The 27,951-nt window shown below is 37.3% G+C and overlaps 1 protein-coding gene across 4 annotated transcripts in view; it reads right to left on the bottom strand.

Annotated features, from left to right (window-relative positions):
* LOC112468692 (alkaline phosphatase-like) overlaps positions 1–27,951 on the bottom strand; it is a 173,143-nt gene that overhangs the window by 9,890 nt on the left and 135,302 nt on the right. For all 4 annotated transcript variants that reach the window (XM_025037975.1, XM_025037978.1, XM_025037976.1 and 1 more), the window contains 2 exons: positions 22,223–22,417; positions 4,762–4,883 (listed from right to left, as the gene is read on the bottom strand). In XM_025037975.1, coding sequence (XP_024893743.1) covers positions 4,762–4,883; positions 22,223–22,417 — 317 coding nt within the window. The remainder of the gene's footprint in view (positions 1–4,761; positions 4,884–22,222; positions 22,418–27,951) is intronic.

The raw sequence follows: 27,951 nt of genomic DNA, 5'->3' as shown, positions 1-27,951 counted from the left end.
TTTATATTGTTGCCAGTTAGTCGAGTAATAAAAAAATATTTTTGGTTATTTTACAAGTTTATAAATGCGTATATAGCCCTTTTACGCTAACAAAAACAACGGGTTTCTTCTACAGACAAGCGTTTAATTCGTTTAGTTAGTATTTCATTATACCATATCAATAACAGCTATTTAATTTCCGCAATTTTCCGATTATCAACCTGTGACAATTTACATGAAAAATTCCGAGAGAATCTTCCCCGCGACAGAATACCTGCTCAACTGTAATTGCGCAACGCAAATAATCGCGTTTGTCAAAAATAAGCAGATAAAAATTCCGCCGGCGTTCGCGCATCCCCCAAATCCTGCCGGCGTCCACGCGTTCCCCCCTGAGAGAAATCCTGCCGGTATGCCAGATGATTGCGTAAAACAACGTCGGGCTGCTGGGCGGGTCGGAGCGGGATGTAACTGGGGAAATGGCGTCTTAAGGAATTATGGTCCGTCGGGAGAGCGTTAAATATCGTAAGGGGTTAGCGTTATCCGCCACCGGTACATCCCGAGCTCGGTGTTTCTATATTGGGTAATGCGAAAACTCGGAGATATCGCGGAGCGAAACATATCTCGTGCACTCTTCCCGGCAACAAAATCTACGGAATGGACCGGGACACAGAGCGCTTACCGAGATAAACAAGAGGATCAGATATAAAAGCAATATAATGGCTATAGCCATTAGATTTATTAAAGGAACGTCTAACGCCGCGGCAGATTGGATTGGATTCTTAATTCGCTTATCTTGCGCACATTTATCATAATATAAGTTGTATAAAATCTAAAGCCTTTATATTTTTCGAAGAATCTTTGAACTGAAGTCACGTTTTAAGCTCTTGAATTTTTATTTTTCGTCCCGCGTCTCTCACTCTCCCTCTTTTCTACAAGATAAATCTTGGTGAAAGACAAAAAAGGAATATTCACTAGCGAGTTTTATACGGAACAAAAAATTCTGCAGGCTGCGCGAATGAAGAGCGTGGAGGGTTGCTTTAAGACGTCTACAAGAAGCGGATATTCCATGCGAGGTGAACACCCCTGCGAGAGTCAGGGTGAAGTCGACCGCCCGGGGCGGAACAGATTTGTACCGGTTTGCGCTTCGAGAATGCAGGGAAGTGCGCAGCGTAATACGAGGGCGAAAGAAACGGGGCGAGTTATCGAAGCTGAAAAATTCTCATTAATTTGCGCGCTGTATCGCGCGAACGAAGGGAGTCGACGTCTACTAAATAGCTCGATATCAGCCCGGTACGGTGTTTAATTCGTCCTGGATATCTGAAGCATTAACTCCCAGCGTGTAATTGCAGACATAAATCTCTGAGGTGGATAATAACGCTGCTTTTTTTATTGCACCATGTCGGTACATGTAAAATGCAAGTGTAGATAAGTCGCAGTACCAGCATATAGAACGTTTTCATAAAGCAAACATATTTCTATGTACCACTTACATACAGATTATACGATAATTATTTCCATAATTAGCATCAAGCTACGGCACCATTTTTGTTAGTCAAAAATGTGAAAATTAATTGTTACATTGTAAGCCACAAAAAATATGAATTTCTACAGATTAAACTACAGAGACAGAAAATAAATAACGGGAAACATTATCCATCGTTTAATTTATACAAATATTTACCGTCCACAAATTTTCGAGCGGTCTACATATCGTATTATATAACCGGATGTATTTTTATAATATTGAATTTTAACAACCCGTTTCCGCTTATAAATAATACAATCAATTTCAAATTTTACTTTCATCATGAGCACTATTAATCGTATTTTGTGCCATAGCATAATTTTCCGATAATTATTCAATAATTCGTTTCAATATCCAATTACGGAGATGGACAGTAGCTCCCAGTCATCCGCACTCTCGAGATAGACAATTTCGATCGGAAATTAGGTCACTGTGTTTACCTTGGCACCGCCACGTTTACTACGTACTTTGTATTATGGCCATGAGATTTGCTGCTAATACCACCTGGTAGATCCAGATTTACGCGCTTAATGCATACCTGACATTCACCGTGTAAATCACATTCTCGTAAAACGAACGCAATCTCCCCACGTAAAATACGGGCGCTTCTTGTTTCGCGATATCGATTTATGCGAATTTACGTTTACATGATAGCCCGTAGGAAAATGCGACCGCGCGAACGAGGTCTACGCGATATAGGTACTATCGCATCAATATTATATCATTATGCGACATTATCCTATAGCTGGTACTATGCATCCAGGGTGGTATTATAATATTGTATGTATTCCAGCAGGCATAACGGTAAAGTATGCAACTTGCAATGCAAATTATTTTTCAAGTATAGATAAACGACATGTAGAACTAGTCATAAAAACCCGATTTATATTTATAAGAATTTTCTAAACTTGCAGATATACATGGTAATCTGTGTGGCTCTTCAATTCTTCAATTAAACAAACGATTAAATTAAGCATTTTTTAATAGGCCTCGCACAGCAATGCAAAAAATATTGCAAATATAAGTAATTCCTTAAAATTATTCTAATTTATTTTTTATTCGAATATTGTCAAAATGCTTTATGTCTTTTTGTATCAATATTATTCCTTCAAGATATTTAATTGTAAGTTGGATAAAAAGTTGCAAAGACGGCATGTGGTCAACTCACAGATACGGATATTTAATAATATTAAAGTAAAATTTGCAGGCATTTAAGCAATCATGTTTTACCGTACATTTTTCCGGCAATAATAATTTTTCATCCGACATTCCTGCATAATGCTCTCGTTCAGATTGCCGTCTGAATTCTATTTAAGGTGACGAAATGTCTCGTTCGGTCCCTCGCAACTTATAACTTAAGGATCGTCGGTGAGAGAGGACAGGCGGGACGTAATTTATCGCCCCAATACCCATCCAGATTTTAATCAGTTTCTTTCCCGGCCACTTACCGCTTATGACGATTCACTCTGACGGAGCATTCCGAGGAATTGAATAATCATGCTCGAGAGTCATTGCCAGATGAAACTTTCATAACTTTAGAATGAATTTTCTCAATGCATTCCGAGAAGCGCCGCGAGCAAAAGATTGCGCGGGTTGTTACTTTGTAATCTCAAGCAAGCTAGATTTTTAATATAGCATGTATGTACGCGCTAACGAGCCTGAAGAGTACCTGCAGAATACATGAGGAAGATAATCTTTTTAATTTTCAACATTAAATATTTTGACAATTACAAACCCAATTAAAATCATTTTAAATTAAATTAAAAAGAGATTGTAGTTTCTCCATCTCTGCATCGCTTTAATCTAATCTCTGTTTTTAAATAGCCGCGTAACGCGAGGCATTTTGTAAAAAAGACGGTGTATACGATTGCCCAGGAAATGTGTAATCCAATATGTTGTAAGCAGTCACGTTTTCTATTAATCAAGATTAATTTAATTAGTCTTGTAGTGAAGCACAGTGGTATGGTATATTATGTTTAAATAAGGTAGTAAAATCGTAATTATACACCAGCGCACCGGATTTGCGCGTAAAATTTATTAATATCCACACCTACCGTATCGGAGACTAAATTACTGCACGTACGCGTTTGGCATGATAATATAAAGCGAAGTGCGAAATAAAAGCGCCGGATGATCTACCCCATGTTCCGCGATGTAACTCAGCGACGTCAAATAATATCCGTAGCGTAAATATTCGGCGGATGCAAATGTCTCCGCCCGATACGTTGTAAATACAAAATGATATAAAACCTGGCGAATACGTGAGAAAACGCGGATAGTTATGAAACGCACAAAACATTTTTGTTTGCAGATTATAGTATAAATTCAAATCTCGGTGTAAACAAATAATGTGCGAAAACCTGTAAAGCGGAGGAACGAGCGTTCGCGCAATGTAATATACGTAACGCGTGATCGAAAGATAAATACAGATTCTCGGAAAGCTATGTCAGCGAAAGAAATTAAATCAATAAACGATGCGCGCAGATAGAAGTGTCGTAAATAAAATATAAACAATAAATAAAGTATAATGTGTGAAATTAAATAAAACAGTCGACGCATGTACTATTCTGTTGTATTTTTCGTAAATAACTGGACATGTGTCATATTTGCGATTTCTCTTCGCACGTTGCTCATTTAAGCATACATTTGAATTTTAAAAGGTTATTATTATTTACGGGAGAGAATTATGAAAAAAGAAAAATTAATCTCACATCATAGAAAAATTAGACAAAATGAAATCCTTCGCAAAAAATTCCAATATTTGAATATACTTGCAGTCTCTTGTATCAAATAATTGAATCATAATTTTAAAGTTAATTCAATTTTCTTTTCAAAACTACTTAATATATAAAATCATAATGTTTTAAAAAGATTTAAATGTAATTATTATTTTTTAGCAGTACAATTTCTTTTTAACACAAAATATCATCACGGTCGATCATTATGTATATCTTTTGATATCCTTTTTAAATTAAATTTGCCTCGTGCCCGATCGTGTAGCCCCTTCATTAATTTTATGGCAAGATTAAAAATTCCTAGCGCCCATTGAACGTGGTATTTCAGGATACTGGAGAAAATGGTTGGGGCTAGGCAGTCGGAAATGTTTGGCAGAATATTTCACGATGGTGCAGCGATGGTACGTGATGGATTTTCGAGCGCGGTCTCGATTTCGCCACTCGATCATTCTCCGATCCAATAAACACTGGATAGGTGAGCTACCTGCCGCGCGTACGGAAATGAGAATCGGCCTCCCTTACCTGAATGGAATCTTTTCCAGCTTCCCGCAGGATATTCCGCGGGTGCGTGTAACCCGGGCCGTTGCTGTAGAGCAGCGTCGTGTAGGGCTGTCCGTCAACGTCCGACACCTTGCTATCGGAGCCTGAGGGAGGAAAAAAGAATCGATCAAGCGATTTGTCGGTGGGAATTATTGATGATTCATTTTACGAACGAATGGCTCGAAGCAAACGAAACTTGTAACTTTACATTCATCAACACGCTCTGTCGAGGTTCAATGCCATATCGTAAAACGTCAGCCATCAAAACTGATTTAATTTCACGCTCTAGGCAGTTCAAGTTTCCCTGATGCTTGTTAAGAAAGTTAAATGGTCTTGTGTACGTTAAATACCAATGACTGCGGAATGGCTCTCTTCGAGATTGCCACACTTTCGGGCACTTTCTCTCTCGGCCACAATGGCAAACTTCATTTATCCAAGTTTCTCGGGCGCAGCACGTTTACTTTATTACCGTCAACGGGTCGCTATTACGCAGCGTCGCCCGAATAGCCTCGCCAAGGACGGACGGATGGTTAACGGTGGAACGGATGAAAAAAGAGGAGGCGGAGAAGAAGATGTAGGGGAGACTATGAAGCGAAGGGGGATGAGTAGAGAGACTGCGGGACATGCCCGACGGTAGATATGTTTTATTCAAGGGGCTTTCTTCTTCTTCCGCGCGCAGCCACCTTCAAAAATAGACCACCACCGCCACCGCGACCGCCACCGCCACCGCCGCGCGCCGTTTCAGCCTGTCCGTCGTTTAACAATGTATAATTTAACCGTTTATTTGCCCGTGCGAACGCGCGAGCGTTCACTCTAATCGAGGCTGTCGGTGCCGCTTCTCTTTAAACTCCCTCTCGCATTTTACGCCCGATAGACCGAAACACTTTCTTGTTTCTTCGAGTAATTGCACGCTTGTTGCCGCGGCACGTCATGACTCTTGACTGGAGGCGCATATATATACATCTACCGTTTCGCGTGCCACGGCACGGCCTCGTCGGCCGACCGGGAATAACGAGAGAAGTCTGGGCGAAGGAAATCATTCATAATCATCCGTCAATCTGTTTGTTAATTTTATGCAGGATCCTCGATGGAACGAGGTAATTGTATTTACCATTATACGCTACTGTGCAGACGAACGCGAGGCTGTCACGAAATGAGAACAACTTGGACGAAGTTTTTTCAAGAGTCGCGAAACCGATATCTATTTTTACATTGAAAGCGGCGGAGCTTTGGAAAATATCGCTGCCGATGACGGGCGAGTTAACCAAGATTTTAAAATACTTAATTTCGCATCAATCGAGTTAAAGAGCTCGCTGATAAGGTTGTGTTGAATTACGCGAGAAAAAGAGACGGGGAAAAGAACGACCATCGTTACGGTAAACAGCGGCGCATCCCGCTGATGCTAAGCACTTCGCGGGGGGTAGGTTGTAACACTTTAATTGCCTATCTGTAACGTCCGACCTGACGTGTAATACCCGGCATCGGGATAGCGAAATGCGCCGCTACTTCAGGCTGCCCGACAGCGTCCGGAACGAAATGAGCCTTTGCGTTCCTTTCGAGCGCGCAGTTGGAACTCACGAATTACACGTTAAGAGCGGGGTAGAGGGAGATCACGAAGTCAACGAAGTAATATCCTGCAATCTGCCTCTAGAGACTCGGTAAAGTCCGAGATAAATGGATAGGTACGTGTGAGTGCGAAAACTATATCGTTCGAAAAGCCAATAATCTTTTGTCGATACAAATGAATCCTATAAAGTTACCGAACTGAAAAGCGACATAAAGTGGCGATTACATCAATAAAAACGTATATATTCCCTCCCTGTGAAATCGCTGCGCGGTTCTCCGTACAGTTAAATTGTATATATGCGATTATAATTAATTAAATTCTATCTAATAGAACAGTTTGTAGCGCTTTCTTACATTTACGTTCATAAAGGGGCTCTACATTTCAAGTGGACAAGATAACACTGATGGAGACACTTTTACAAAACTTAATAGAAAACGGACAGAATCGTATAAGTTAAATTGAAGAAGAAAGTTATAACCCGCAAGTTAATATACAAACACGGCTAACCAGTGCTATGCTAAATATACAGGTAAGTTATTCGAGCAATTTGAAACTGTACAACCGCCAATTGCCGGCTCCAAGTTAATCAAGCTCGAAAGAAAGCTTAGCGCCCACTACGCTGCTACACTCGCGTTCAGTAAATAGCAGAGAGATACAATATGGCGGTTAATTCTTCTCGGTAGTATATACAACTATTTTACTCCGGTTGTTTACATAGCACTTCGCATTTTAGAACGTCGTGAATAATACCCGATGCGCTTCATCGCCTCGTGTTACATAAAGCTACGTAATGTAAAATTAAGGACGGCGCGGCGGTTACGAAACGCGACTCGCACTTGTGAAGCGTAATATACCGCGCGCAAGTAATTAAGGACGATCCTCTCGTCGAAGAAACGTTCCGCGTCGTGTCCACCAAGTTTCTCAACGATATTGAAGCGTATCCATGGGTCACGCTGTTACGGTAATACCTTGTACAATATTGTTGAGCCGATTATTGTGCCGATATTACGCCATTAGATATTAATTAATGCCACAAAGTATCATCAGAGACCACTCCAAAAAGCAAATTCGCCAGGCGGATTACACAAACTTGATTTCATGCTGATAATAGCAGTTATCACGTGGCATTTAATAATGTAAGGAAAAATAACATTTGTACGTAATAATACTCGATATAACCCAATTCTAAAGTTTCAGATACATAAATGTATATATACACAACGATAACAATCTGCTAGCAAAACTTGTTATAAATATATATTCTAAATGTTTATAATACATGTATTAAAATAATAACTCGTGTAATATCTTGCAATTATTGCAATTATTCTCATAAATAACAACAAAAATAGTAACTTTATAACAATAAATGATCGTACCTTAATGGATGTAAAGGGTGAAAGGCAATCGATAAATAAACCGAGTTCGTTATAGATAAAACTGCACAGTTCAGTCGAGAGAGCTGAATATAATAAACTACATATAAACAAAATACTCCAATTCAATCGCGTTTGTGACGCATTTTGCGCACCGCGTTAAATGGACAAACATCATGTTTTAATCTTTTAATCGAGTTTTTAAAAATATTCGTGACGAATGCACACGAAATCGAGATCTCGAGTAGGAATTTCACGGGTGAATCTCTATCCGTCTCGAGTCTTCGTGATCGCGAGCCTAACCAGCAGCGATATCGCCGTGTCTTATATGCGCACATAAAAGAATTCTCATCGAGCCTCGACATAAAAGTCGAGGATTCACCGCGTAATTTAACTTCCCGTCGGCGGGGCGTACCTTCGTGAACGGCCACTATCGCATAACTTTCCGACTCCGTGATATGCTTCCGTGATCTTATATATTTCTAAGTTAATGGGTCGAGCCTCCCGTGGATGGCGTGCCGCGAGCCTCGTCGTCCTGGCACGATAGGTCCGACAGGACGTACCCCAACTGATTTACGAACATTTCTCGAATTCCGGCGAGGGACCGCCTAAAATATTCTCGCAGCAGCGATACTACAATTTGATAAGTTTCGGTAATTGCCATATATTTATCGTAAGCAACTTAGCAATTTCTGTCTAGTACAAAGAATGTGAGAATTATATACCGGAGCAAGGTATTTTGAATTAATTTCTTTTCAAGAGCCTTCCACAGTGGCATTTAAAACAAATGTAAAACGTATTGCCTAAAAATTTTAAGATTTATGATCAAAATAAAAAACAAAATGTTTTCTTTCAGAAATATTATAATTTTTACTTTTCTATAGGTTTTTATATTTTAATTGTTCGAAAATTCCTTTGCCATCTTCTCCTTCGTATTTTAATTAGAGAGAATTATTATATTTTTCTATCTACAAATACAAAAATAGATCTTCAGTAATGCTAAAATACTTCCTAAGACTCTCGGCATTCAATAAAAATTCCATTTGATTTGTTTGGCGTATATTATATGCTAATCATGTCATACATCGCATGACGGATCGTCGTATGAAAGATCCTTTTCCTCAAGAACCCTTTTTCAATATCTCGTGCGTTTGGACCTGACGTGCCGGACGACTAATTCGAGGTATTCCAAGAAGTTCACGATTCGCTTAACTGAATTCCGTACCGTCCTGGAGCAATGTGTACCACGGCGTCGCAAAAACATTACGCTATCTCTTCGCACCCTCCTGAATTTATGGTGATAAATTATCGCGATCGAGATAAACGCACTCTCCGGATTGCCGGCCGTTACTCTTCACTCTGACCCATTTCTTTGGAATGCCAACAGTCAATGCCGATTGGCATAAGCAAGAAGCATTCTTCCGCTCGAGTGGCAAGCAACCGTCGTAGCTCTTAGCGAATTAATCGCGCAGCTTCCATCTTCCCTTGAGTGATCCCGCAAGCTCATTCGTTCGAGACTTCTCTAAAATGTCTTTATGTAAATTTGTTGACCGCAAATGCAGCAAACGTTACACAGGTCGTGTCAGTGTTACGGATATAAAGGGCCAGATGTAAGAAGCAACTGCCATTACAATCTAATTTTTTATCATCAAGAACTTTGAAATGGCAATCTATCGAAATGCGATAATATCTTTCATACAAAAAATATTTTTACGCGTTACATCAAATATACAGATATGCTAATAGCTGCATTCAGTTTATGAATACACATACATATGCATCTCCATTTTTATTAATAACATTACTCTCAGAACTCCGCGATATCATAGCTTTTATCGCAATTCCGTACCACGTAAAACATGCCGGCATTCTCTTTGTAGTCAATCAAATGTCATTCTTTAATCGAGCAAAGTTATCGCATGCCGCCATGTTTGCCCTCTGCACTACGGTTACCTTGTGCACTTATTCTCATTTCAAGCTACACTTTCAATGACTTGCATCTCACAACCGCAAATATATAAACTTTCCAGGTTCCGCTTTATGTACGTTATGTACTCATTAAGAACTTCACGTCGCGCTGCTGCTCTTTGTGAAAGCATTAAGACGTCAAGTGTCTCGCGAAAACCTCGACGAGAAGCTTCGCGAAGAAAACACTTTAACCATTGCTTGTGCGCACAGTCTGTACGCTTATATATATGTTTCAATGCTTTTTATTCTACAATTAATATTCGTTTATATGAGACCGAGAGAAAACAATCAGAAGCGAAGATATATTTATATATTTGTTTTATCTCATTTCTCGCGTTTTTATTTAATATAAAATAGTATCGAATATTCGTGACAAAAAATCTTTTACAGGCGCAAATCTAAAAATAATTAGCAAGATTGTAAAGCTGATGGCTTTTCATTAATTTCTGTAGAAAATATTTTATGTGTTTCCGAAAATTTTATGTATTGCTAATTACATCATTTTTTCATGCGTAAAAGTTTCTGTTTATCTTTTATCAGCTACCACCATGTTTATATTTAACGTCGCGTAACTAATAATTTTGTCACAAAAGAAATATTTATTTCGACAACCATTGGCAAAATAAATACTTCTCTACTAACGGTCAAAATAAATACTTTTTTGTTATTAAATATTGGTGGAATAAATTATTTATTGTATAACAATTTTGTTTATTAGAGAATGGAAAAGCAATAAATGAATTATACCTAAAAGATTCGATGGAATAATTGGCCCGAGAGCACGTGGCCGCTCGTATTTCATAGTACTTATTAAGTTTTAATGGAACTACTTTTAACGGTACGCCAGCTGTAATGCATAGATCCTCACAGCTGCGAGGATCCTCAGATAAATGTGCGCGCGACACGTGTTCAATATCCGAATTTGGACCGTTTACAGACTTTGATCATATAGAAATCATTATACTATATGTCTCACTCACCAATTAATCGCATAAATGCGAATACATCTGGTTTTGTGTCACTAAAAAATTGGTATATTAAAGAAACGGCTTTCGCTTCCGTGTATTTGCAGCTACTTCCACTTCATCTTAAATCTAACTTATTGTTAAATTTAATTTAATAATTCCTATTTAATTTTTTTTCCGAAATTGCGGTCTTAGCTCGAGTTGATCTGAATGCAACGAACATAAATCTTTTTCTCAAGCATCTCTATAGGAGCCGCATGAGAAGAAGACATTTATCATCCTCTGGTCATCCTCTGTGAAATTCTAAAATCCATGATACACATTCCATGATATATATACGCAAGTGGCGACGCTATTGTCGAACTTCGAATGACTGTGCTTATTTCATTCAAAACCGCATTGGAGACATCTCGGAGCTCATACCTTCCTGCAATGATGCGGCTCTGACAGCGACGTCTTTCAATATGAAAGATTTTCGACAAATTGCAAAGCCAAATAGGATGTACAACACGATGATAAATTGCTTATTTTTATTATAATTTACTAAATTCCGAGTTTTGTTAATTTTAAACAAAAGAAACGAGATAATTGTAATAATTAGGCAAATGAGATACTATATAATCATAAAGAAAAAAAATTCACAGTCGCCGTAAAATTGTTATAAAAAAAAGATAATAAAAAAGAATTAATATTAATGATATAATCTCGGAAAAAAAATTTTTTTTGTAAATTTTTGTACATAATCCTTTCTCTTAAATTGATTAATGTAGCAAAAACTACAAATAATTCCATTGCATTTTCCGAGGATTTGAATGAAGACTGCTTCGCTTGCAGGAATGAGAAGCGAGAACTGAAGCTTTTCTTGCTCCAGTTGCTGTCCCGCACATAAACGAACTTAGCCATCTCGCTCGGACACGAATACGCGTCCGGTGAGTTTTGCAAGTCCCGAAGAACTCGCGTTTATTTCCTGCTTCGAAATACATCGGACACACCGGCCACTCTCCCGCCGAGCATCTCGTTTGTCCGATTGCTTCGTCGAACCGCAATTCCGATTCAACTTGAACAGTATCTCTCAAACGATATTCCGTAAAATCGAGATAAAGATGACTTACTGCGAGAAAGATTTTGAAAATTATAAATAAAATTACACTGCAGATAATCAAGACGGCAAATTGTTAGTGATAAAACTGATAAATAAAAAGACTGGACGTTATACAGTACAGCATAATATAATACGCGATACTTTTCAATTTCACTTCCTACTTGAACCGATTTTGGTTTCAATTGGATCTGACTAAAATGTCGAAGTCACAATCTCTAACTTATTTGATTGTCATCGTAATTACTTGCTTCGGATATAATTTTGCAACTTTAAATAAAAGCGTAGAATTTAGACTCTTTACAACTTTTCATCAGATTCCAAAGAGGTTTGCAATTAAATTAAATTGGGAGACACTGACAGAAGAATCTTCCTCTCTCTCTCCTATTCCTAGTCGTACTCCGTTTCATTACATTTCGGATACTCCAACGCGGATGCGCAAAAGTTGAGTAAATTGACGGAAACCAAGCTGCTTCACAGCAATGTGATCAAATTCGATTGGCGTTAGATAATTATGAATGCGTACTTGTTACAGACAAGATCTTTAAATTTATCTACGATTCTCTTAATCAAAAAGAGAAAAGTTGATATAAATTGAGATACTATAAAAAAGAAAGAATTAAAAATTCCCTGTTTTTTCAACGATTAGTTGTCAGACGTGAATTTCCTGTGTTAATAGATTTTATTTAAATTAAATAAAAAAGGCTCGATATTAATTCCTCGGAGAAATGTTATACATGTATTTCTAAATATAACAATACGTTACAAAAATATTTCTTTATTGATGTTTAAACATAACGACTTCAATTTTATCGAATCTGTATAGATATCAGATATTATTTTTGAATTATTTAAAAACCTAAAAAGATTAAATATCAATAAAGACTAACTATTTAAAATATTTTTAAATATTACATACACGCGATACAATCAATAAAAATGTTCACGCGTTATTTTCCCTTTGTCCTCCTTTTTTTTGTCAATTTTTCGTTGGGTTTAGTTTTTAGTCAAAAACTCGATATAACTGGTTTTGTTTCTAAATATGTTTTTTCACAGTTGTAAAATCGATGATAAAAATTGCCGGACTCGTGAACCGAACGGGGCTCATCGTTTCGATAGCGCGAGTCACGCGTTTCAATTATTCGACCAAATTGGTGACGTTGTTGATCAGAATGCGCTGCGACCAACTGTGCACAGAAAACTGGTTGGTTAAAGTTTCAGCGTTTTACGCGATACCGTTCGACCGTAACGGAGCCGCCGGAATCGTCGTGAATACCTAACTGAAATCGCGCGGCGGACCTCTTTATAGTCTTTGCCACAATCGCCGTTGTAAAAAGCAGTTTTATGTGAGTAGTTACGCGTACGCACTGATGCGCGCTCAACAGCAGTCGTGCGTCACCCCCCGTGGAAACGCTTCATTTTTATGACAACGGAACACATTATTCTTGGGTGAACGACGTGCGATTCAAATGCGTCGGTTTCGATCGTCGGTTATTGCCTGCGATCCGCGTACAGAAGAGCACACAACCAGGTCTCAAGATAAAGACATTAAGAGAACTCAATGCAACTTCACTGCAACATCGGCGTATCGCACAAAGAGCAGAATAAAAATTTCTTTCTTTACGACAAAGCTTTCTTTTTCCATCTTAATAAGCAGTTTAGAAAAGTGGTGTTTTGATTTCCCGAAAATTGCTTTCGTAGATCAAATATGAAAATCGTGTATACGACATGTATGTATACGAAAGTGCATAATTTCTGATTTATCTAACTGCTAAATATTTCATCATCTTTAACTGTTACGTGAAATAAATTTCTATGCATTTGCACATGTTTATACGAGATACGAGATAATAATTCCAAGGTATATCTTAGAAATGAGATAGTCTGCGTGAATTATTAAATTTTGCTCGATTACAGCTATCCAAAGGGAACATCCTCAAGGGAAGGAAAATACTGTTAAGAGAAATATTTCTTGCTTTATTAACGATCGCGATCACGGCCTCGTTGAAGAAAGCGGAAGAACTCGCTTTGCATACTCCAGTAAAACTGGAGGCGCGTACCGCCGCGTAGCTTCGACCGTCGTCTCGCGAACGAAATCAGGGTGAACAAGATAAAATCTCTAAGCGTAACACCATTTCTCTCTGCTCCACGAGCAAAACTAGTCGAAACTCTTCCGAACAAAAGCAAAACTGTTGGCGCTGCCGCTCGTGCCTAAAAGGCACGCTCAAAAGCATTGCCGCGCAACGTGAACGAAATTCAGTTGGCCAGAACGGCAAAAAAATAGAACTTGAAAAATTTTTTTATTTCATTTAGCTTGAAATTCAAGCGCGTCTGTCGATGAAAGCACGAGGTTATCGCGCACTAATGCGAAAATTAAAACTTAAACACAATGCTGCGTCGAAATAATGATATTTCAATTTGCCTTCGGCAACGTCTTTCTTACGGCTTTCCGATTTGTTTAGCTAAATCTCTTTAATCTTAATTGTTAAATAATTTGATAAATTAAAATCTTGCTACATTATATATATGTCTGCGAATAAAAACAAAACTAAAACTACAAGCTATAACTTTTTAATAATCAAATTATATACTTCTCAAAAGAAACTTATAACGACTACAAAATTTGTATAAGGTATACATTTTCAGGTTTACTCTTCATCGCTTTACATATATCTTATTGGTAAAGTGATTGAGCCGAGAGTTCTTATGTATCATATCGGCTTATCTTAATGGTAAATAATATGATAAATTAAGATCTTATACTTCGATATATAAATAAAAAGGAAAATAAAACTTAGCTACAACTTTTTTAATAATCACAAGTTTTATATCTCTCATCAAAAGAGACTCACGACGAGTACAGAACTCGTACAAAGTGGATTTTTTCAAGTTTGCTCCTTAACGTGCTACATCTTGATGTAGAATGATTAAGAGAGTTATAGTTATTACGTATCGCATTACATCGGCTTGTAAGCGCCAACAACCGTACTAAAAAAGTTGGCGAGAGCAACTCCAAGTGGCTTCCAAACAATTCCTCGCGACGTAATTCAAGAGCGGGTTAACTACTTAGGAAATTTTAATTTATTCTGATATGGAGCAAACAAGTAACCGCGCGAGAACGGGAAACGCGATATCAATTACGTCATTAACGCGGTGGTGAGTTTTCTCTGTTTTATATCGAAATAATAAATCTTCGCAATCCACCATCTTAATTGCAAGTTGTACCCTAAATCTGGAACTCACTGTCCAAAAATAAATTTGTACAAATCTCTTCATTTTTCAGCGAAAAACATAGTTCTTCGCGTTAATAAAGCTCTCGTGAAAAATTATGTTTCTGAAGAAATGGACGTCACTTTGTCTCGTGGTACTCATTATATATCTTAAAGAACCGAGAAGACGAAAGTACCCACTTGTAACGCGTACAAAGTAAATAGTTTCTCCGCGCGAAACTTCATCCCGTAAGTGGTCGCGAGTTAAGGACGCTAAATCAGTCCGCACCGATATCGGCGCTAGTCAGCGTGGCGTAAATGCAATTAAGTTCTTAGCGGGCGCGAATCGCCCGCGCGAGCGTACACGTAACTTTACGTAACTCTGCGGCAAATAAATTATATCTCAAATCGGCGCGTGCTTTAATTGCTTCATCAAATATACTCGCGTGAGCGAAGTAACGCGGCTTAATAAACGGCCAGCAATAAAAACCTTTACAGGCGCTGTATCGCGTAAATCGCTCGTACATTTCTCTTCGTTTCTTATCTATGCTGCCTTCTTTTTTTCCATTGCTTTTTCTATCTTGTTTTTTTGCCGAAACCTTCGTTCCGTCGTCCTGAACGCTCACGGCTTCTCCGCGACTGTTTCCTCGCAAGGACGCGAAATGGCTGATGATAGTATTTTCCTTAATCCCGACAAAATAATCCTCCCAAGAGTATCTCGAACATTTATAAACGCTATACTACGCAAAAGAGTTCACACATTTTTCGTGACACATTAAATTTCAGTAATTCTGATATTTTCTCGACGAAAGAATCTGGAGAGGAAACTATCTCGCGTACGTGATCCAGTTAAACATAAAAATTCTAGGTAATGCGGAAAAGTTAGACAGAAAACTACAGTGCATTAGCGTATATTAAAAAAAATACAATAGTTAAGAAAAAATTGTCTTAATAACGCACACTACGTACTGTTCCTGTTCGCCTGAAACTATGGTAAGTTAGCTCATGTATTAAATGCACTGCTACAAATGTAAAAGCTCGAAGTTTCAAATAGTTCAAATGGTTCAAATGATTAAGTTTTAGATATTAGGTACTCAATTTACTGATAAAAGTATTCCCCCAGTTTTCCGTAACATTTCGTAATGGCGGAACTAAAAGTAACGATATAGAAATTAGATGGGTCAATTTTATTGACAGACTCAGCCAGAGTCCCAGCATTCAAATATATTATTACGAACGAATATGCTAGCTTTTTCAGATATTTTCTTCTTGATGAATATTCCGACCAGTATGAACCATCTTAATCTCTCAACGGAGACAGTCGGCGTCACTAGCGGTAATTTATAGCACTGCCAGAGAAGGTCGATTACATCGAATTTCCCTTGATGGTCGAGGATATTGAGCGGTGCTTCAGTACTATATTTTACAAGCCTAAATACGTGCCAGAAAGCTAGAAATCGATCACAAGCCTATTTGATTCTGCAAATTAATTACGTGCTAATTAGAGAAGGAATACGCTATCATCCGTTATTATACATGTACAACATAAAATTAAAAAAATTATTATTTATTTTTGCAATCTCTTTATTCCTATATCTTTAAATATTTTTTCATTTATTTCTGATTTACTTTTATTCATCTCTAATGTGTTGTTTATTATTATTATATAGAATGTTATATAAGCAATCACTGCTATCTAGTAATTCATATGATACATGTATATTACTAGAAAAAGAAACAAAAAGTACGATATTCATGTAATTATTACAGATATCGTTGCAGAGTATAAAAAAAATAAAATGACATAAACAACAAGGGTATACGTTTCTATAAATCATGCGACTTTTTTACCCTTTGTTGTATTAACGTAATTGTATTTCTTTTTTACAGTGGCACCAATATCACACAGTTTTCGATAAAATACATAATTCACTTCGCTCCATTTTGATTTAATCGGGCTCTTTCTATTCCAAACAGTCAAATGACGTTAACGCTACAAACGATGAGGTAATCATATTTATAAAATATTGTATATGTTTGTTTAACACCCTGGATAAGCTATATCTAAAATCTATAATTATTGTTGCTCGGTAATCAAATGTCTGAACAACGATGTTTACAGATCTGATCAGTGAAATAACTAAGTTATCGGAGAAATGCAGATTGAAAGGTAAACCTGAGCGTTATCCGATGCGTGATAATTGATCGAATTTTTCAACAACGTGCGGCGCGCATTTTACTTGTTAATTTATATGTACATTAAATAATTTTCAAATAATATTCGAGCTCGCGTTATATATGCTTCAAAAACAAAAGGGGCAAGAGAGTGATTGTGTTCTTATATATATACCGAGTACACTTTACTCTGAACAGAGATAATTCAATGATTAGGTGGTGGTAAACGGTAAAAATGTAGCGACTTGTTAAACAGATGTTACAATGGGCATTTAAATATTTCTACCTGTGAAAAAGAAACATTTATGCACATTGCGTCCGTGCAACTTGGTATTCGCGACAACGCTGGCAAAATCTACGTTGCCCCGAATCTACGGCCGTCCCTCTCGTTATTCTCACTTTAAATTCTCTCCCAGGTCGGGTCTCACCTGGAATACTCGTTGCCGCGATTATAATGCCCGAAGCGAATATAAGAACGACTGCATATTCATTTCGGTTTACGTCGTTGAACCGTGGCGACGATATAGACGCGGAACGTTGCGAGACAAAAACCTGATCCCTATATATCAGACGTTTTCCTACGGACCGTATTTCACGCGGCACGTCAACCGCGTGATTTAACGTCTCTGCTTACGTTCATTACTTTTATTATGTGCAAGACTCTCGTGCGACCTCGTTCCGGAACTTCGACGCGACAAACGTTTCGCCGAGGTGATGCGAGACCGCTGTTGCCGTATAGATCAAGACGGTGTTAAGTCTTTCAAATCCGAACCTTTATTTAGATCAAATGACAAATTTGAATTTATAGCGCCTAAATAAGAAATATGAGAACTTTTTCACGTGATTCACCACGCGATGCGGAGTTTTATAGCTTTTCCGTGACGATATTGAGTGGGCAACTGCAGAGCACCGGCGGAATTTCTGAGTGTTATATTTGATCCTCGAATACGAAATTACTCGCGGTTTCAATTTGGAAGCGCAATCGCACAATATCGAATCTAATTCGAGCCAAGTGCCGGTACGCCGGCATTGGCGCGCCGCGCCGTCCAGCATTGGGTGACACCGATACGCTCATATAGCGTTACCCGATTTTTTTTCAATTACAAATGCAAACGAAATTTGACGTGCCAAAAATTAAAAGCGTCCAATACCGCGTTTTCGGTACAGTGGGCAAATTGCGAGATTCGTCGGTTCGGCAACCGCTATTTATTGATGGCAATCAACGCGATCGGGTAAAGTGGAACCGGCGCGAGCCTTTCTGCGAGATGTATCGATTATATAACGACCGGCGCAGAGTATAAATTACTTCCCAAAATAATAGATCGATATCGTTTCGTTTATCCGAATGTATATTTCCTATTTAGTGACGAAAATAAATTATTGAATGTTATGTCACACATTCATGCCGTTCTTCTTCACTCATACAAAAAATACAATCAACTTTTTTACTTCTTTTTATATTATAAAAAAATAATATACTTACACATGGAATAAACGGTTTCGTTAAAGTATCTAAAAATTTAGTTAGATACAGATCTGAAAATATTTTTGTTGCGCCATCAAAATAATTTTGTAGAACACTCAAACTGATTGCTAAAATGTCAAAATTTTTTACAGCATTACCATCATACTTCAGTGACCTACTATAATTATTTTGATGGCGTAACAAAATTATTTCCAGATCTGTATCTAACTACATTTTTGATACTTCAGCAAAACCGTTCTTCCGTGTAAACACATAAACTAATAATTTTTGAAAAATACTTTTAAAAAATTGATAAGTATTAATTAATATTAATCCTAATTTACTGTTAAGTCATCTGTACTATTTATTTAAACTTTAAACTAAAATCGAGCAAAACAGAAATTCCTTTACAGACCATTTTAAAAACTTTTCTAATCGATTGCGAAATAGTTTCGTCAGATCATAGTGCAGGTTTGCACAGCGAGCGAACTGTTTAATTAACAAAGCTATCTCGTTCAGATTATGTCCGCTATCAAGCATATATATAAATTTCTATTAAATCATACGGAATGTTGTTGAGCATAATCATGATGAGGGATTGCATTATTGGATATCTTCCACTCGAGTAATTCCAGTAAATTCATCGTGGATCGGTTGGAAAATTTACGGGACGCAAGCTTGCAATATCAATGGACTTAAAAATTATTGCACTGCTCGCATAAACGTGCATCCCTTTGTTAAAATAACTCCCCGATTCTAAATAGCACTCCATGTAATAAACGATTTGCGTTATCGGTCATGTGCTCTTCTCTTCAATTCAAATGTCAGATATTTTTATTATGTAAATATATATATATGTTACTGCAAAATAATTTGTTGTTTTTTATCAACCTTTGTATTAAATAAAGCTAGAAACTCCAAGTTGTTTGAAAAAAGAATTAAAAAATTCTTCTTCAGACAAAAATATGAGAAAAAGAGCATATTGAAACTCGTGGGGGAGAAGCGATTTTATTTTGATTTTGCAAAATTTTTATTTTCAACTCTATTCGACAAATATGACAAATCTTTTGCATTAACCTATACAAAATTCAATTATTATTAAAAATTAAAATAAAAATATAAATTCTGATTATTTTAGAAACCACATGCTTTTTATTCCGTTGGTTTTTGCATGACTTCGCGCAGGAACGCATTCTACAAAAAAATGATATACAAAATAATACGATAAATAAAAGTATGTATATCAAATATATTTGTATTTCGCAACAGTACGCTCCGTAAAGCAATAATCCTTTGTGATAAAGCTTGCGAAGTCATGCGAATCGACTATAAATAGATTATTAATTTCTCAACAGGGACAACAGGATATCCGACAATGTCGCGAGAACAAAGTACAAAACGCATGAAAAAATTCAGAATCTGCAAATTTCGGAAAACAAACACCCCTTGGGGTTATTCCTTTTTTCAACTGGCCGTTCTCAGACGGACGAGACGGGTGAACCCTTTGCGACTCTACGTATATACGATCGGCCGAAAAAGCCGTCCGGCGATTCAATTTAACCGCGACCGGGCGAACCGACGGACGGACTCCGTCATGAAGTTGTCCAAGTAGATTGGATCTTATTGAATCCGGAACTGTCCTGCCGGAAGGACGAACCCTCCTCCACTTGATGGGAACGAGCTCGCGTCGCTTACTCGGTATTGGATTGCGACATGGGCGTTGACGTCCGAATCGTTGCGAATCTCGGGGTCAACACCTGGCACCACGACAGAGGGAAAAGACAGCGGCCACGCCGAATTTAACTCGCAAAGAAGTTCGTCACGGACGAGCGGAGTTCACTTTTGATTGCTTACGGATCGAACGTTTCCGCATCGTTCGCCGCGGATCAGTACGTTCGCCATTTACTTCACGGATAGTGGGTCGGCAAAAGCGGAGGAAACGAGTGATCGAAGGGAGCGAAAGGGGACGGGCCGTCCCGGAGGACGATCTCCATAAAGCGCGGCTCGCACGACGCTTTCGTTCGCCGGCAAATAGCACGTTTCTCCGAAAATATGTCGAAAGTTTAGTAAAAATACTGCACTAGCGGAAATATTGCCGGTTAGGAGCCTCCGGTACAAAGTACCGCTTTTATCGGGACGTCACAGAAAATTGGTTGTAACCGGTAACAGTAAATAATCCATCAAAGCGTAAGTTTTGATAGAATTTCGATGAACTGTCCGTTAGATGTTAAAACCAGATAACTGCGCGAGCTATGCATCATTTTTGTGTCAGAACTTATAGCCTATAGTGCGGTACCATTTTGCAAAGTGAAAATATTTCGGCTTGACTAGCGGGCCAGTAAAATCTAAAATACTCGATGTGTCTTTAATAGCCATGCAGGTGTTTCCTGTAAAATATCTCTGTCTTCCAATATAGTTCCCCAACTCTTCTGCAGCTTGCAAGTGAAGACATTTTCTACATTACAAAATCTTAATATCACACATGAAACTTTTCAAATATCATATTTTGTTTAAACAAATAGTTCTCTTTCATTTACGTGTCATTAAAAGCTGGTCATACTAGCTAACTTATTTGTTTGCTTATATTATCCTTATTTATTTGTTGCCTCTATTTTTTCAACTTCAGTGAAGAAACGCGCAATCGACGTCTTCAAAATTATTCGTCAAATTTGCCGAGAATTTGTGGTCGAATTAGATCGTAAAACATCGCGCTTTAGTTTGAGCTAGATTGGCTAATGGAAGAAAACATGTAAGCTGCGCTTAGGCTCTGCCGATGATATAGATATGCCCTGGCAATTCATTCGATTAATTCACGCGTGTGATCCAATAATGTTTCCTACGAGGCTGCTTTTCGGGTCAAAAGTCGGTTACCGGCGCATCCCTCCCGGATATTGGAAGTCCAGACAACAATGGGAAGGACGCTTTCTTTTTCGACGGAGGAAAGTTACGGCACTTGAAACTGGTCGCCTGAACCGGCCGTCTAGATCGTACAAACTTTGTTAACGCGCACAGATAACGTATTCACGTCGTAACGCGTGTATGATTAAACATCCGAGAGATGTCGAGATAAGCATTATGAAAGACATTATAAAACTTCGAAATATTTCGTGTTCAATCACAGGCAAAAACGCAACAAAACCGTGTTGATGAACATATGTATCTTATTCAATTGTATCTTTTAGTTATTTATTGTCAATCTAATTTAATTGTAGAATGAAAATAAGATAGATGCAATAATGAGTTATTAATTATCATTGATAGTTGATAAATAATTACTAAATCTACATTTATTTTTTGTCATAGAAAACAATATAGTTGCACACTTCAAAAGTCAATACAAATTAGAACATTATTTAACAGACAAATTATTGTTTCGTCAAATTATTTATTCTATTTTTAAATAATATATTTTTCAAACAAATTCGATGTTGTTTAAAAATTTAAATTTTATTTTATAGTTGAAGATAAGTTATAAATATAGCTTTTAATTAACCATTCTCTCTCATTATTTTAACCAGTTATTCACTTATTGGTGCATCTATTCCAAGAAGTAGAAATACCTTATGTATTTCGAGCGCGGATATGGTGCACTAAGGGCAAAGTACTTGTGGTAACTCACCGAATATGGGGTTCCCACGATGCGTCGCCAGTCCGCCGAGGGTTAATACGTGCGAGTGATCTGCCGTTACCACGAGGAGCGTTTCCGTGAGATCGACCTCCTTCATAACTGCCTCGACGGCTTCCTCCAGTGCCAGGGTCTCATCCAGGGCGCGATAAGCGTTGTTATAATGGTGAGCATGGTCAATTCTTCCACCTAAAATGAAACGCCAACAGATCTCGCTCATGAAAGGCTCATGAAGATGCCACCATTTATTAAAATTATCTTCAACTACTTTATAAAGCGATACTTCGTCTCTCGTATTTGTCTAAAAGTCTTTTCAGTTTCTGGCTATTACTATATATCAACATCCTGGTATTATCTTTTCCATTAAAAAATTTATTTTTCAAAAAAATAATTTAGTTAAAATAATCTCGAATGTAAATTTTTATAATACTGTTAATTTTCAATTTTATTAGAAATTTTGTATTTAGCTTAATAAAATTTTTAAATTTTATTGTAATATAGCGATTATGATGTCCTTGATCAAATATAACATTTTATTTTAAATTGTTATTATCTATGTGTTTCTTTATCCGTGAACTCGCTTCCCGCTTTCCTGTTTGTCTACACAAGGAGAGAGCTATATCCGAGTTTTGTTTACTCCTATCCACTTTCGCGCCTGTACAATATTTGTCATTTGATAGCTTCATTAATAGTTCTCAATTGGATTTTAATCAGTGGTGTCAATCATGGGTGAGACGTTGCTCGTTGCCCACATAGTTACGGTCTGCGTGAGAGCAGCGGTTCCCGTTATCGCATTAACAAAGTTACACGAATGGACTTAACTCGATCATCGTGATAATTCTATCATGGCAAAATGGCGGCGTGGCTGCGCACGCGAACGTTCGCCGTAATAGCAATGATCAAAAAACAGCCGCAAAATTTTCACAGAGAGAGATGGTTTCACAGCGTTATACACTTTCCAGTTACATTTTCAAATTAAATTGTTCAAAAATAACGAGAAAATTAATAAAAGAACAGTATACATTGTCCAGATTTCAACTGTAACCTCGTTGAAATCCATATAAAATTCGATTGTTAAACAATTTATAGTTTATTAAGTGTTGAAAAAGAATAAAAATATTTTTAAATTAAAATTATATATTTATTGATTGGATATCTATTTCGTTTCTTTCAATTTCAGTGAAATTGTGGAATAATTAATATAATTTAAAGAAATTAAGGAAATAAAAAGGAAATAATAAAATAAAAATACAAACGAGATAATAAAATTATTTTACAGCCACCTTTTGGTTTTTGGTAAACCGTATATGTATGAAGTTACGTACATATAATATAGATTTGACCCGTCCTGTTTCGATCCACACAAACACGGTCAGTGCATCGAATGCATTGCTTGCTGTTCCATATCAACTGTTATGCATATAGAACAATAACTCCTATAGCTATTTGTTCTTTCGTGTATCAAATAGCATTATTCGTACATACAGGCCTTGAGCCTGCCACTTTATTCCGCCATAACATATTCATTCTATAATCAACCCGTAAGATACAGTTTTATATAGTTATTTGTTTCTAAATATATGGTAATAATAAATGTTTACATATTTACCAATATCTTTTAACACTTAGTTTTAAAGTGAATTAAATAGTGAGTCTTCGCAAGAGTTTCATCATTCATTTGTGACGATTTTATTTACCTAGTTAGGAATAATTTTACTAAATATTAAAAACAAGAAATTCAAATATTAACCCTCTAATGGTAAGGTTGGGTCGAATTTGACCCACGGCTTCGTCTATTTTGCAGTTTTTTGTCTTACTGCAATTATTTTAAACTTTATTGTATTCTTTTTCATATAAAGAAACAGAGGAAAAAGTTTTGTTACTATTTGCTTCTTTTACCCATTTTGTACATTGATTAAATAGATTCTGAAAAACCATTTTGCCATTATCACATAATTATGCTCCCATAAAACAATTTGTTTTCAGATAAATACAGGTAAATCATTCGCGGGAAAAAATATTTTAGAATTATAGGCATTATCTCTCGACTGTGCGTCTGGAAAAAGAGCTTATTTTAAAATTTCAAAAGCGTGCATGTTGGATAGAACACGTCTCCTGCTTATCGTGTAAAAAGTCAAACTATGTTTCGTCCCGATACTTCAACGCGTACGCTCGATCCTCGACGCGACTGATCATGAAACGCAAAAAGGCGAGGTCACCGACAAGATACATCGTCGGTTTTACAATCATTAAGAGCGTCGCTGATAAAAGCGGTTATAAAGAAGCTGCGAGATAAACTCTGATAAACTATCGCGACCGACGTTCAATTGCCGGGCGATGCCGCGATGGTTAAGAACTTGCATCGCTTGCACGTCACGAGCGAGCATCGATCCCCTCGTTATGTGCGTGTCGTTCACGACGTTCACGTACACACTCGCTCGATCGAAGTCAGACCGGCTCTTATCCAATTGCCGTGCGCTGCAGGAACAAGAGCCGGCTTATTACAGATATCATTTTAAAGAGTTCAATCGATTCCACGCATAGATTAAACGTAACTGTATTTAATCCTCTGTTGCATTCAAGTCTCGTTTCAATCTACTTGACTTGGAAGCGATGCATAAATATGTTCTTGTTCGTACATAGAGCGATCTTGTTTCCTGAAGCGAAATATGCCGAAACATGTAAATTTAATATTTAAGGGGGTTTAGCTACCTCTTCAAAACTCTTAAATGGTAATAAGCATTATGTGACATATCATTTTACAGGTCTTTTAATTCTCATTACTGTATCTTGTTTTTCGAGAAGTAACATTTGGAATGTATTAAAAATTGAAAATTTTCCCCTAACAACATAATTGACGTGTTTCAGCATATTTGCCACAAACTAGTCAATTAAAAAAAAACGGGGTAGAAAATGTCCGTTGACTCATCCTGTATAAGTATGCTTAGACGTAGTTTGAAAAGCATCGTGACTTGAAGAAATAAAAAAATTGTAAGGTAAAAAATATTATGTTTGTATATAAACGTACATTTTTTTTTTAAATTCTCAACTTTCTTTGTCGAAAAAGATAAATCAAACAAAAAAAAATGAAAGCATTATGATTTCCTGATAATCCATGGTTTCATCTTTTAATTAAGATATCTACCATCAAAACTTTCTTTATCGGAACTTTACTATCTGGACATAATAGTCCAAAGTTTAAAGTTTGTATTTTATTTTTCAGATATTGGGATATATAAAATAAAAAGTTTTTTCATGACGAAATGTAGTTATAATCATTAAGTTTGACACAATTTGCTTATTGCTTTTATCGATACTTCGCTAAATTGTACCTACTCTATCGGATATATTTTGAACGTGCGGCATCCCTTTATGTTGCGTACCATAAATAACAAAGTAGCTCCGGTATGTACAAAGACATCGAAAATAGTTACCGAGAAAGCGGGCGTCTCGATGCCCGGCTATATGTCACAAATTGCATGATGCCTTCGTAAAATTGCCTATTTCATCTCAGGCAAGCAACGCGGAATCGTTATAAAATGAAAAATACCGAAACGTCACTGGGGAAATAAAACACCGCTAAAAACAAAGAGAACCCGACAAACTGCGACCTCCAAGCATAGCAAACGGGTAGAGTACTCGTCGTTGTTAGCCTTCGCCGATTAAAGTGTAACAATCGATAGCACGTTACAACACTGCCGTAATAAAGCAGAAACTGGTGTTGATTTCGATTCTATCTCTATGCCGTTCACGTGAAATAGTCGCTATTAACGCACGAAACGACCGGGAAACGTTAAGAATAGAATACAAAGATATGTTTCGGTTCGCTTCATCCACTTTGTTTCGTCGTCAATGGCGTTACGGTGTATCCTTTTATAGTATCCCATAAGTAGAATAATGTACGCACTACGCAGCCGATCGTTTCGTATACGCAATAACATCTCCAAAATATGATATTTTTCCAGGATAGGTTCCTTGACGAAACTGCGAGTTTTCCTTCGGCGAATATTTTTCGTAGTAAAAAGTCATTACTTGCTTCAACTTCGCGTGTTTCGTTAGAATAACTTCTACTGAAATAAATTAAACCTGGATGAGACACATTAGCTACGTTAGCAAATAAAATTTATTATCGATTATTTCCACTATAGCGACTGCGACACGAGGAATCTGTTATTTCTTCGTATTAGTATCGGACGATCTTCATTATCCTAGAACTGAACCCCGATTGCCGCTATTCGATACAATGCCGCGCTATCTTAGTGATGACAGTTGGCGAACAATCCGGCGAACAGTCACTGCACTTCGATTATATGACGACCAGCTTATTACAAGCTATGATTATTACGAGCTCTCCTCTATCTCTGATTGTACCAGTTTCCCTTAATGGCCACTTAACTGACAGCATTAAAGATAGACCTTATACTGAGAACAATATGAGAAACGCTGAGATAAAAAATAATCGGCATTCGGGGGCCAAATAATTGTGTGAATCCGGATAAATATCGATTTACATTAGAAAACATTATTTTATATATAAATTCTTGATTCACATGTCTCGTTTATGTAGAAGAGTTTATTTTTGGGCCCCTGGAAAAGATCTTTTAATTAATTTATACCCCAAACGTCAATTTGAATTTAAATTCTCTAATTCATCTTCTCTATAATTTTAACGTTCTGTTCGTCAAACTTTGTTGACAATTGTAAAATTTACAGTGCAAACGCATCCCGAATTTGACTTCTGTTTCCAGGATTGTTTAAGGGCGCTCGCAGTTATCGGAATAGTCGTTTGAAAATTTATGGAAAGCGCCACGACGAAAGCCAGGCTGTCTTCGGTCGCTTTCCCCCGCTCACGAACTTTAGATTTTAATCCGAACGGACAGCGAGTCGTCCGACAAATTACGTTCGTGCCGTTAATTTTAGGAAGCCGTTTTATAGGGACTATCGAGTCCCCTCGCTGGTTTAGTGACTCCGTATCTGGCTTCTCTACATTGCGGCTGGCTCTCAAACTAAAACTCAAAGTAAATACCACGACGCTGCAAAGGCACTTACTGCGAAATTAGTTCTGCTGTTTTCAACCGAGTAAATGTGTAAGAGGATTAAATAACGAATTCGTGAATATGATTGATTTTGAATGATTTGAACTTGGAATAATACATCGTTAGTGATGTAATTAGCGTATTACGTACCACTAATTATAATGTTACTAATATGTTCGATAAATGTGTATATGAAAGATGATACACCAGCAAATTGCACATCGAACAGAATATCGTATGACATCTAATTAATTGATGTTATGCCATATATCTTGCGACACTGTAAATGGTAATTAATGAAATAGATGCTCAAACTATTTTCGTGCTCTGAACATTACGTCGCCTTACTGTTACCTACTATTACCGTTATCTGAATATCATTTTATCAATATAGTTATGTGCATTTGTTCTTTTTAATTATTATCTACACTCTACCAAGTTGTGAATGTAAAAGCCGCTTACACAGTACATATTACATAGATACAAAGCTATTCTTTATCTAATCACGACCTATCCGTCTCATTTTCCTGTTTTTAATGTTACCGTCACGTTACTGCTGCTAAAAGCGCTGCCGGAAGTGGATTCTCTCGTCGGATTAGGAAGAATGATAAGACATTAGCCTTAGCGGCGTTATCGCTCTTTTTACGAGCGACATAGACCAAACGTTAATTCGTAGAGGTGACGATC

Source organism: Temnothorax curvispinosus, unplaced genomic scaffold (assembly GCF_003070985.1).
Source record: "Temnothorax curvispinosus isolate PA1 unplaced genomic scaffold, ASM307098v1 QBEX01001883.1, whole genome shotgun sequence".
NCBI classification, from domain to species: Eukaryota; Metazoa; Arthropoda; class Insecta; order Hymenoptera; family Formicidae; genus Temnothorax; species Temnothorax curvispinosus.
This window is presented reverse-complemented; position numbering and strand designations above follow the sequence as displayed.